Source organism: Suricata suricatta, chromosome 8 (genome assembly GCF_006229205.1).
Source record: "Suricata suricatta isolate VVHF042 chromosome 8, meerkat_22Aug2017_6uvM2_HiC, whole genome shotgun sequence".
Lineage (NCBI taxonomy): Eukaryota > Metazoa > Chordata > Mammalia > Carnivora > Herpestidae > Suricata > Suricata suricatta.
This window is the reverse complement of record NC_043707.1, coordinates 134,315,994-134,327,929: the sequence shown is the minus strand read 5'-3', so window position 1 is coordinate 134,327,929 and position 11,936 is coordinate 134,315,994. Positions and strand designations below refer to the sequence as shown.

Below are 11,936 nucleotides of genomic sequence, written 5' to 3'. Positions count from 1 at the left end.
GGCGCCCAGCGACAGCGCGCCGTCCAGGCCGACGGCGGGGCCCGGGGAGGCGGCGGGCGGCTCCCCGCGCTCCTGCTTGTCGTGCTTGCGCTTGTGCGAGTCCATCTGCGACATGCCCACGACCGTGTGGCGGCAGCCCGGGTAGGTGCAGTGGAAGTGCGAGCACTTGAGCTTGTACTTGCAGTCGGGCACGGCGCAGTCGGCGCTCGAGCTGAACTGGCAGAAGCCCGCCGCGCTGATCACGTCCTGCTTGCCGTGGTGCTTGCGGTGCGCCGTGACCTTGGTGCTGTCGGTGCAGCGGAAGCGGCAGCGCAGGCAGTGGAAGTGCGTGCTGGAGCCCGAGAAGGGGCAGTCGGCGAAGTGGCAGCTCAGCGACGCCTTGAAGCGCTTGAAGTCGTCCAGCACGAGGTTGTCCACGCGGTCGTGGTGCTGCGCGTGCTTGTACATGTGCGTGCGCCCGCAGAACTTGTAGCCACAGTTCTCCCGCGTGCAGTGGTAGTGCGTGACCTTGAGTGAGAACTGGCAGGTGGGGTCCCTGCAGTCCTCGTAGAGGTCGAAGCGCCGGAAGCCCTCCAGCATCATGCCCTCGTCCAGCATCTTGCGTGAGGAGGCCGTCTTGCGCCGCTTGCCGAACGGGGACATGTCCTCGATGATCCAGAAACGCTTTTTGGCCCCGGAGGCCGTGGGCATGGAGATGGTGTTCCCTGCGGAGGGGCCGGGGGAGGTCAGTGTGCGGGCTGCGCCCTTCCCAGGATCACACCCTTGCCGGGTCCCCGGTCGCACGGTGGCCCGAAGGCGGCGCTGGGGGCTGGCTGCCCCCATTCTGGGGCCTCTCCCACTGCCCTTCCCAGGCAGGGCCGGGGCGCCCCAGGCTTTCCCTTGCGTCATCCCCTGTCTGCAGGCCGGATGACCACACAGGCATCCACCAGTCCTGAGGCGGAACAAGCAGCGCGGAGGATGTGGTGGCAGCTTCCTGGCCAGTTTGGGTGGGAAGTGAGGACACGTCCTGGCGCTAATTGAAGCTGAAAGGGGAATCTAGGTCGGCAGAGTGTAATTACCCAGGTTGGATGCACGCCAGGACGCCATCACACACCCGCCACTAATGAGGGACAGGCAGGCTCCTTCTCCGGTGGCGAACCAGTTTCCCCGGCTGCCCACCTGTCTGCACAGGGACCCGCCTACTTCCCTGCGGGGATGCCCAGCGCCTCGGGGCTGTTTGGAGCTGTAACTCCCTGACCTGAAGGACACCTTCTCCCCCCACCCCCACCAGATGCTTCTTTGAAGTCTGGTTGGGGTCTTCTGCCCACAGTGAGCCAGGAGCAGGCAGGTCTGAGGGACCTGGGTTGGAGCAGAGGCTCAGTCTCCAGACCGGGTCCCATCTGTGCCCCCCCAACTGGACCCAACTGCTGCCCAGGACTCAGGATGGCCTGCTGCCAGGGCTGCCTGACCCAGCACAGCTTTGCTTCTGTCACTCCCTTTCCATGCCCTGCTGCCACAGCGTGAGGGGACAGCAGCCCCTGGCACTGCACAGGCAGCTGGGGGAGGGGCAGTGACCCTGGCATTCCCGCCTCCACACCCCAGAAAGAGAGAGAAACCTTTAGGGGCTGGCGCTACTCAGGGTCAAGGGTGGGCATCCTCCAGACTTCTCCCGTGTGGCTGACCAGTGCCCTGAACCTGCCCAGAATGGTGGCCCTCCATGCTACCACTTTAGGGAACAGACCCCCCCTCCCCGCCTTGGCAGGTGAAGAGAAACCAAGGGCGGCAACAGTGAGGGGGTGCATGGCGCAGGACAAGGGGGTTCTGGGGCCTGGAGACCCGCGTGAGTGAGAAGTGGCTGCTTTGGGTCTGAGGGCCCAGGATTCTGTGTGGTTATGCCAGTGACTGCTTTCCACAGGGAGAATTCCAGAAGGGAGACCTTGTTTCTGCCACATGCCCGGGTCTGGCACAGGACTGGCCTGGCACTCAGCACAATGCGAGGCAAAAATGCATGAAGGAAGGAGTTGCAGGTCCCGGGTGGTGACCACACCAAGGGGAGGGGCAGGCAGGTCCCAGCCCTGAGGGGTATCTGATATGCGGGGTGGGGGGGGGGGGGGGGGGGGGGAACCAGAGGCACTCCTGCCATTTAGCTCTGCCCCGGGCCTGGGCCACAGCGACTCCCTCCTCCTGTTTGACTCCAGGGCTGGGGGGTCAGGCCAGAGTCAGAGCCCTGCTGGGGCCCAGTGCTGAGCAGGAGTCGAGAGGGGCTGTCCTTGGGACATCTGGCTTTGCAGAGTGCTGGGCTGTGAGGGACGTAGGGTGGCCCTGTCCTGGCCCCAGCAGGCCACAGGAAAAGGTCAGGTCCCAGACCATGGCCTTGGGGGGTCAGTGGAGGTGACACACACTGGCAAGAAGGGATGTGCGAGTTACCTGCAGCGTCCTGAACTAGGGGGACGTCACTTTTTACTGGAGATGCAGTGGCGGTGGCGGGCGGGAGGCGGGGCGGGCTGCTGACTGGGTGGCCCAGGCCCCCGGTGGCTCCGAGAGTGGCACTGAGCAGAGAGTATGAGAGACAGGGCGGAGAAAAGAGGCATGGGAGGGAGGGGAGGGGCGCCCGGAGCAGGGCTGCTGAGAAGGATGGGGTCAGTGGGGGCTGTGGAGTCACGGGGGCAGCCTCGTCGCCAGCGGCAGCAGGAGGAGGAAGAGGAGGAGGAGGAGGAGCCGGGCAGCCTGGAGAGGGTGGAGAAAAGCAGAAAAAAAAAAAAAGAAAACCAAAACAAAGAAAAAACAAACAAAAAAGAACCAAAATGAGAAACCCAATGGCAGAAGCAAGTATGATATGAAAACACGTGGACAGATGACGAGCAGAGAAGCACCACGAGAGAAGAGTGGGGAAGGAGGTGGCGGGAGGAGGAGGGAACAGAGGGGACACTGGCAGGGAGAGGCCATGGCGGGCTCAGAGAGGGCCTGCGGCAGAGCCTGGCCCTGGTGGGACCCCAGTCTAGGGTCCAGGGACAGAGCTTCGGGACAATGGCAGAAGGGCCAGAAGAGAGGCCACATGCCTGGGCCCTGGGCCCTGGCAGGTGCCCTGCCCCCTGCCCTTCTGGCTGGGGGCTGGGCTGCTCTGAGCTGGGGCACCCACAGAGCTCTTCTCCTGGAAATCGAAGCCGAGGGCTGAGTGCAGGCAGGAGGGGGCCTCCGCGTCCCCCAGACCAGCTAGCCCTGCCGCACACTGAGGCTGGCTCTGTCCTCCTTTGAGGCTGCTTGACCATGACCCTCCAGTCCTGAGTGGGCCCTGCGGCGCCTTGGGCCGGAAGCTCCCGGCCCCCGAAGTCTCCTGCTGGCCCGCTGCTCGCTGGCCCAGCACGGCCCGGCCCTGCGCTTACCTGCCGCCGTGCTCTCGTTGCCCACGGGGGTGCTGGAGCAGCTCCGGTCCATGGTGGGCGACTCAGAGGACACAGCGCCCGGGCTGCAGCCCGTGTAATCCATGTACTCGTCTGTCTCCGTGTCCATCAGGCTCGGGGGGCCCTGAAAGGAAGGGGGGGCCCTGAGAAAGCTGTGGGGGGGGGACTACGCTGTCCACAGGAGTCGGGCTGCCCCCCTGGACGGGCCGCGGGGGATGTCCTCGCGGCACCCTGGCGCTCACCTGGGAAGGGGGCACACGATCGAAGTTCTTGCCCAGCATCCTCCGCATGTGCTTCCGGGCGTGGGAAGTCATCTGGTGCTTGAGGAGGAAGGAGAACTGGCAGCCCTCCCGGATGCAGTGGAAGTGGCTATTCACCTGGTTGTACTTGCAGCCTGCGGACACAGCCCCGCGGCCGTGAGCCTCCGCTCGGGGCAGTGCGGCCAACACGGCAGACGGCAGCGCCTGGGGAGGGGACGTGTGCCCCGTGGTGGCATCCCCCACCCCCGGAGCGGGGGTCCTAGGCCCTGCAGCCGGCCAAAGCCTCGGCCCACCCTCTGGCCTCAGTGGCAAGGCTGGGCCCCACCCCCTACCCCTCACACCAAATGGTCCTGGGGGTCCAGGGCAAAAGGCCCTAATAACCTGTCCGACAAGTCAGCCCCCTCCCGGCAAGCCACTTGTCTCCACATCTCTGGGGGGCCCCAGGTGCTTGCCCCCAGACCTGTGTAGACCTCTGCCCCGCCCCCACCCACCTCTGGGCTGAGAACACACAGTGTCAGCAAAGGGCAGGTGAGGGCCTGCCCGTTGCCATGGTGCCAGGGCTGGCCAGGTGTCTTATGTCATCCTCCAGCTTTGTTTGGTCCCAACTACCACCCAAAACACCAGAAGTTGAGTAAATACCGACAACTACAGAATACCCTGACCCCCGTAAACTGAGCCCAAGGACAGCCCAGGCCACCAAATGTTGACATCTGTTGCTATGGTTACCAACCCTCTCCCAGGCCATGAATTCTTTTTGAATTAATACTTGAAAGAAAGGTTTGTTTCCGGTCTTTTCTGGCAGTTGCTCTGAGTATCTCACCCCTACCCCTGTGGAAGGGCCGGTCTGCAGCAGCCGCGCGGCCCCACCTCTGCTCCCCCATGGCCCTGCTGCTACGACCACCTGAGTCACAGCAGGCCTGGCCTGCAGCCCAGTTGTCTGTGCCCGGCCTGCCTGGCTGCCACCTGCCTTCCAGTTTCCAGTTTTTTACTGGCAGGTTCCTACCCCACATCTGCAGGCCTGAGAATGCATGGCTCCATCCTGAGGAAGGTGGGTGGGCTCTGCCCCCCCGCCCGAAGGCATCCCCAGGGCAAGCTGGGGCCAGGGGCTCCTCGGGAGGCTTCTCTGCCGCCGGCCCAGCTCTGGGCAGCAGACTCAGCTCCCTGGTGTCGGCTGTGAAGCTCAGGGCCATCTGTGGCCTCCTTCCCAGCCCCACGCCCACCTCCTTCGGGGCCACCCCAAGTCACAGACGCTCCGGGCTGACCCACAGCGTACCTGCCTGTCCCACCAGACCCCTGCTGCCACGTACGATGCTGGCCAGAGCAGATGCTCAAGACCCTGAGCTGCCACCCCCTCCCCTGCCCATCTCCTGTAACAGCACGGAGCCCTGCGCACGGCTGTTCCCCGATAGGTATCTTCTGAATGAGCAAAGGGACCAGGGTCCATCTGGGACAAAGCCGTTGTAGTCAGAGCCATGGAAAGAGATCCCAGAGTGAGCTGGGGCTCCTATGTTATCGGCCCGCCCTCTTGAGAGACCGAGGAAAGACCACCGTGTCCAGGGCCTGACTTGGATGGTGAGGCCCCAGGCGCTTTCCCCCGAGGTAGGCGGGGCGCTCTGAGGCACTCTGCCCCCTTTTCCTGGGCTGTGTTTTAACAGTTTCCCCTGTTTGATGATGCCTGGACTGTGACACCGATGGCGTTTTTAACCAAACACGGAGTCTGATGTGTGGGGACAAGGGGTGCGTCCCAGGAGAGGTGGCCCGGGCCACCAGGGCCTCAGGGGCCACAGCCACAACCCTGCCGCCTGCTGCGGGTCTCTGCCCCCGACCCCGCCTTCAGTACCTAGCCTGCCGCACTCCTCCCGCTTGGTGAAGTACTTGAATCCGTTGGCTGCGCGCCGCTCGGCTTTTTCGTGCTTCTTTACGTGCCACGGCAGTTTGGTGGTGATGTTGGTCACAAAGTAGCAGCCGGTCCGGAGGCAGTGGTAGTGTCCACGCATCCGGAACTCGCAGTGCTGCAGGGAGGGACGGGAGTGTCAGGGCCAGGCTGACCCTCCGCTGAGCTCCCCCTGGCCCACGGCTCCGGGCGTGGCAGGCCCTTTGCCCTTCCGTGCACAGGTCAGAAAACACAACTGGATACAGGCCTTTCATGCGTTAAAAAAGTGGCATGGGCCTTCTGTAATCTGACTAACACATCCTACCTGGTAATCCTGCCACCCATCTCTAATTCCACACCCAGAGCAGACATTGCTCGTCTATCCCCGCATTCCTCTCTGGAGGCTTGGCCTACGGCAGACATCACTAATCTGGCCTAGCACTCTGCTCTGGAATGCCCAGCTCTAGGATCAGGCTCCTTCACAAGGCGTTCTGCCAAAGAGCCCCTACCAGTTTGGGGGTAGGCCTTTATGGTGACCTTGATCTGCCCTTCCTCTCTGGGGCATGGACAGTTCAATCTCTAGCTATCCACTGGGCCTATTTTAAAATTCTAGGCCTCTGGGGAAAGAAAGGGAGCACAGTTCCAAGATGGGCAGAATGATGCCAGGTGCACAGTGGCTGCCCAGCCTGGGGCCACCACAGAGGGTCAGGATGAAATGACAGCCCTCACCAACTCTGGACCCCTGCCCAGGGGCCTCCAGGGGCACAGGGGCCAACAGGGCCCTTTCCAGAGCCCTGAACGAGGCCAATTCAACATGGGCGTGAGAGACAGAATGAATCCCTGCCGGGAGAGGCCGGGCTGGGCCATGCCGCCTCCCTGCCCCCACACCCGGGGCCCCGGGCCCCCCACCCCCACCCGTCCCCGGGACCCACCTGGTTGGGACAGAGACACTGAAGCGAGTAGTACGCGAACTGGTCTCGCACGTTCACCAGGCTGTTGTTGGGGTTGATGTGGTCCAGGCAGTGGGACTCGGCCTTGCCGGAGGTTTTACAGACGTACTTGCAGTTGCCGAAGAGACAGTGGAAGTGGAACTTATTGGCGTACTTGCAGTCCGTCGCGAGGCAAGGATCGCTGCAATGAAATCACAGCCCAGAAGGTCACTGGTGTTCCCCGAGCCTTCCCCGCGGACACCCTGACATCGGTCGTGCTGGGGTTCTGCTCCCTAATCCCCTGCAGTGTCGCCCAGAGGACTGGCCCCCGGGGCTGCCCTCTGCTCCACGAGTGGACTCAGCCAGAGGAGACTACAGATCCCAGCATGCATCCCTGCCTTCTTTTTGGCGCACGGCTGGTGCAGAAAGGGTTGCAGTGTGTAGCCTGCCCGGAGCATTGCATGCTGGGACACGTAGTTTCCACGGCCACACCTCAGGATTATAGATAAGGCGGCTGCAATAACCTCTTGGATGCGAAAATGAGAGATGGCGCTGCCAGCTTTGGCGGGGCGCCAGCAAGGGCCTGGCTGGTGTGGCACGGGCACTGCCCTGGGTGTGGCTGACTGACAGGGTGCAGATGGGTGGGCAGCCCTACCCGGAAGCTCTTCTCCCTCAGGGCCCTGGCCGGGGGAGAGTGTGTGCCTGGTGCCAGGTCCTGAGGAGGCGCACAGCTGCTGGGGCCCCCAGGGTCAGGCTGGCGCTTGGGGCTCCTGCCCACTCAGAGAACCTCACCAGCCCGCTGAGTGGTGGCGCTCGGGGGCAGGGGTGGGGTGGGGAGGTGCCGGGCTGAGCCCCCATGCCAGCTCGCCCTGAGAGCAGCAGCCCTGCCCCATGGCCTGCCTCCTGGGCTGCAGACAGGGGTGGAGGATGCCGTGTCCCGGCCTTCTGCCCCGGCTGGCACCACGGCTGCCCCCACGGCGGCCCCCATGGTGGCCCCGGGGCAGGAACCTGGCCACAATGGCGCAACTAAGAGGGCTGCTGCTGTGGGGCAGTGGAACGGAAGAAGGGAGCTCGGGGAGGGACGGAGGGGAACGCAGGTCCCCTTCCACACCAGAGGCCCAGCCCCAGGTGCCCAGAGAGGGGGGACAGCTGCCACTCAGGCGGTACACGTTCACATCCAATTTATTACTTTTATTGAGAACAGGAAGCCGCACACATAACGATACAGAGTCACCGTTCTCGCCGCAAGGCGCCACCACCATCCAGTGAGGAAGGTCCCTTCCACCCTTTAGAGCTCAGAGCACTGTGCAGATGGGCGTGGGCCTGGAGGGGCTGCCTAGCCCCCTCGCCCTCCACCCATGGCTTCGCTTGTCCCGCAGAGACTTGGCCGCGGGCGTGAGTCCCAGAGACCAACAAGGAGGCCCGGAGCGAGACGCAGCCTTCCCTGCCGGGCCCACCTGAGCCGGTCCTCTCGGGGCCAACACTGTCCCCTCAGGTATAGTGACCGCCGCCACCAGCACCGCCTCCTCCCCCCACCCCGGCGGCCTGCTCGGGGAACAGGCAGAGGGGCCAGAGCCGTGGCAACTTTGGCTAGAAGGACAGCGTCCGATGACCGTGTCCCAGAGAGGCTGGGGACGGCTCAGGCCCACTACAGAGCGAGGAGCAGGGCGTCCTCGGCCGCCCTTGCTAGCACCTACTCCCGAGGCACGCGGGGGACACGGGACTCCCGGCTCATCGAGGGACTCACTTCTCCTGGAACTGGAGGAATCCGGGTTTGACCTGGGGCTTGGCGTTTTCTAGAGAAGTCGTTGCCAAGGGCGAAGTGGGCAGGTGAGGCACTGACGCTGGAATCTGAGGCATCTGGGGGATGGCGGAAGCCAGCTGTTTCCAGGCAAGCAGCGTGGGGGTGGAGGGCACGGCCGCCGGGCTGGGAGTGGGACCCTCCAGAGAGGCTGTGGTGACAGGAGGCGCCGGAGGGGACGAGGGGGCCAAGGCAGGTTTGGTCTCCGAGGCCGAGGTGGGGAAGGGAGCCTCTGCGTTTCCCTTCACAGCTCCGCCCTCCGTCCGGAAGTGGAAGCTGCAACAGGCAGGACCGGTGGCTCAGGTGGGGAGCAAGCCCTTCCCTGCGTGTGACCCCATCACAAGCCTAGGGGCCCTGTGTCCCCACCGAGGCCCCAGCACCAGGCGTGATGTCACCAGGAGGCAAAGGCTAAGAACAAAGGGCTGTGTCCTCTGGTTCTGAACTTGGGCTCCTGGCTCTGCCCTAACTATGTCTTCCTGTGCTCTTCCTGCTGTGTCTGTCCCTAGCTCCTTCCTCCACAGAGCAGGGGACAGGGAGGGCATGTGAAGTCTGTGCTTCCAGAATCTGCTCTGAGAACTGAAGGTGGGACTTGGTCAGCCTTCGGAGATGGCTCTTCTGCATACTGGCAGCTGCAGCTGCCTGAGCCGTGAGCAGACCTGAGCTGGGGCCCAGCAGTGGCCAAAGTCTGGGTTAAATGTCTGTGAGTTCTGGGTTCAATTACAAGAGGCGGCTGGCCTGCTGCTTTTCAGCTCCATGGGTTTACAAATTAATTTCATTATTTTTAGGTCAAAGAGAATCTACAAATGCAACACTGCGGCTTGGAAAGGCCTTCACCTAGGGTTCCTGCCTGGGTCAGAGCAGGGTCTCTCCAGCTGGCTTTGCAGGAAACATCTGTGGTCGTGTTGCCAGCCACATTGGACAGGGGTCGGGGGCCGGCAGAAGCAGCTGCTCAGGGTCTCTCTCCAGGTGGGGCCTGGACGGGCTCAGAGGGCCCCGCTGGGGGGCTGAGCAGGTGGAAGGACCGGGAAGCCAGCCTTTCCTAGGCAGTACCTTCTCAGAAACCAGCTCAGTTTCTGAGTTCTGGAGGGAGCAGCACACGGAGCCTACTTGGAAGGCAGCTAGAGACCCCGGCAGCCCCCAACCCCATGCAGCCTGGAGCCAGGATGCGATGAGACAGGATAGGTTTCCATGGGCCCTGGGGACCCCCACTCACTTGGCATGCTTGATGGCCCCGTCCAGGGTGCTGAAAAGCGCTCCGCACTCCTCCACCACGCAGTGGAAATGTGCCTTGTGAAGGAAGTCACACTGGGCGTCACAAAAGTCCTTGGTGCCAAACCTGGTCAGAGGAAGCGGTGGTCAGAGGAGACCCTGGGTCACTGGCCACCTCGACAGATGGGCGTGGCCCTTCCTGCTCCTTCCTCTGCTCTGCCAGGAAGTCCCTCACCTCCGAAGGTACACCTTCCAGGGCTCGGACAGCTTCTCCTGAACCAGCGCCTTCACGGCCTTGCCCAGGAAGGGCGAGGCCTCCACGGCGGGGCTGCCCTCCGCTTCTGTCTTGATGTTCAACAGGCCGCCGAGGTTGGGGCTGCCGTGAGACATCTGCAGAGAGAACAGGGGCCGCACTTGGGGCTGGCCGGCCTCCATGGGAGCAGCAGCAGCTTTGGGCTGCTCGGACCTCTTGTGACGCACCAGAGCAGCACAGGAGAGGGCCCTGGCCCCACACAGCTCTGGCCACACGCGAGCCCGCTGTGAATGGCGCTGCCACAGGCAACGTGGAGATGCCACAGCTGCTCCACACACACCCCGTGGTGCTGAGAGCCGTCGCTCAAGCTAAGGCCGGGACTCTGGGCACGCCCCAGAGCAGCCTTCCCCAGACTTTGTGGCTCCCTGGTTATGTTCCTGCCAGGTTTTCAAAAGAAGTGCAGGAGGAGGAGGGGGGGAACCCCTATGAATTCCTTGAGAACAAGAGAAGGCACACAAAGGAGGAACAGAGAGGGAGGGAGGCTCAGGGGGCACGATCAAGATGCCTCACAGCTGCTGGGCCAGGAGGGGGGTGGCGAGGGGGAGCCCCTGTGAAGGCTTGACCCACGCGGGGTGGGGGCTCCAACAGGAAGGAATGAGGGGATGCAGAGGCCAGTGACCCCCTGAGAAGGGAAAAGTAGAGCAGGAGAGCAAGGATGGAGGGAGGGAAGGTGGAGGGCACGGGCCTGTGGCAGAGGGCAGAGGGCGGCAGGAGGCTCCTTCCCTGCCAAGTGCCCAGCGGGGACCCCCACCCGTGCGGTCCGGCCCAGGCCCAGCTCCCCCAGCAGTCACTTCTGTATGGTAACCAAATTAATCTTGCTGTAGTCAAATTTATCATGTGAAGGGGGGAAATATATTTGAGATGATGTATAATTTACAAAGACCCTGCATTATTTAAAATAAATATTCTGGAGCGACCTCTGAGGAAGGCGTCCGAGACCATTACTCAACCCGAAAAGTGGAAATTGATGCTTTGCTCCCATTTTAGCGCCCCTCCCCCACCCCTTTCTAAACAAAACAAAAAATATATAAAATAAATAAATAAAATTAATAACTGAGAGGGAAAGAAGTTAGAGGGCTCTGGAAAAGCTTTTGGAGCCCTCTGTCTGAAGGGAAAAAAGGGTGTCAGAGGCTGGAATATATTTCTTCAGCCAGTTCATTAAATTAATTTGTAAGCAGTGGCTCTGAAATTATATCCGATGAAAAATGGCCTCAAAATTTAAATGGTACAAACTCATCTTATTAGAGGCAAAACATTAAAAAACAAACACCTCCCCCCCACCCCCCAGCACAGCTTTAATTTCTCTGGGTGGGGGAACGGGAGGCGTGTGATGGATGGCTCTTACCTTATTCATAAGCGAGGATAAAAGAGATGAATTTGCCGGGACTGCGTGGCCATTTGATTCATTACTGGAACACACAAACCAAGGGGCCTTAGCTCAGCTGTACATGGGACTGCGCCCAGACGCCCACCTTTCCCTGCCCATCCTGAGCGCCCCGGCCCCACGGGCTCCGTCTGCCTGGGCTGGAGGAGGACCCCTGTGAGGAGGGCTTGGCCCCTGGCCTCGGCGGGGTCTGGCTCCAGGGGCACCATCCCCAGGAACCTCCTGCAGTGGGCAGAGCCGGTGGGGGTGGGCGTGGGGGCCCGGCCTGGGCTCACCTGGGCTCCTTCACGGTCAGGTCTAAACTGCGGTCCTGGGAGACCTCGTGGGGGACCGGGGCGCCAGCGCTCTCACCAGGCTCCTGCTTCACTGGGGCCGGGGGGAACCTGGTGGGGGTGGCCTGCTGACTGTTTCCTACAGGGGACAGGAGGGAAGATGGTGTTAGAGGGGCTGAGGGCCTCCTATGGGCACAGACCAGAACCCCCCACCGCCGTAAGGGAGGGCAGTGGGCTGGGTGGGCCGGGGGCCCCGGGGGAGCCCTGGCTGCTGGTCAGCGACTCTCCCCACTGACATGATCGCTTGTGACGCTTACCCCCGTGTGGCAATTCTTCAAGTGATAATTATTGCAAAATTATGTCAAAGTTGTCCCGGCTCAGGGCCTCCTGGAGGAGGAGGGCGGGAGGCTGGGGAGGGGGCTGGCACCGGGGTGGGGGCCCTTCATTTTCTCCACCGACTGTCACAGTCAATTTGTGGGGCTGCCGCTTAGGCTTTTATTAAAGACTCTGTTAAT

At 62.4% G+C, this 11,936-nt stretch overlaps 2 protein-coding genes across 2 annotated transcripts in view; both read right to left on the bottom strand.

Moving 5' to 3' along the window:
• Nucleotides 1-7,704, bottom strand: part of LOC115297786 (zinc finger protein castor homolog 1-like) — a 10,110-nt gene extending 2,406 nt beyond the window's left edge. Inside the window, exons 1-8 of the mRNA XM_029945915.1 lie at nucleotides 7,235-7,704; nucleotides 6,446-6,644; nucleotides 5,481-5,652; nucleotides 4,022-4,138; nucleotides 3,623-3,774; nucleotides 3,363-3,504; nucleotides 2,407-2,706; nucleotides 14-704 (exon numbers count right to left, since the gene is read on the bottom strand). Coding sequence (XP_029801775.1) covers nucleotides 14-704; nucleotides 2,407-2,706; nucleotides 3,363-3,504; nucleotides 3,623-3,774; nucleotides 4,022-4,138; nucleotides 5,481-5,652; nucleotides 6,446-6,644; nucleotides 7,235-7,704 — 2,243 coding nt within the window. The remainder of the gene's footprint in view (nucleotides 1-13; nucleotides 705-2,406; nucleotides 2,707-3,362; nucleotides 3,505-3,622; nucleotides 3,775-4,021; nucleotides 4,139-5,480; nucleotides 5,653-6,445; nucleotides 6,645-7,234) is intronic.
• CASZ1 (castor zinc finger 1) overlaps nucleotides 7,619-11,936 on the bottom strand; it is a 103,855-nt gene continuing 99,537 nt past the window's right edge. Inside the window, exons 12-16 of the mRNA XM_029948556.1 lie at nucleotides 11,425-11,560; nucleotides 11,111-11,174; nucleotides 9,688-9,842; nucleotides 9,457-9,579; nucleotides 7,619-8,519 (exon numbers count right to left, since the gene is read on the bottom strand). Coding sequence (XP_029804416.1) covers nucleotides 8,186-8,519; nucleotides 9,457-9,579; nucleotides 9,688-9,842; nucleotides 11,111-11,174; nucleotides 11,425-11,560 — 812 coding nt within the window. The 3' untranslated portion in view covers nucleotides 7,619-8,185. The remainder of the gene's footprint in view (nucleotides 8,520-9,456; nucleotides 9,580-9,687; nucleotides 9,843-11,110; nucleotides 11,175-11,424; nucleotides 11,561-11,936) is intronic.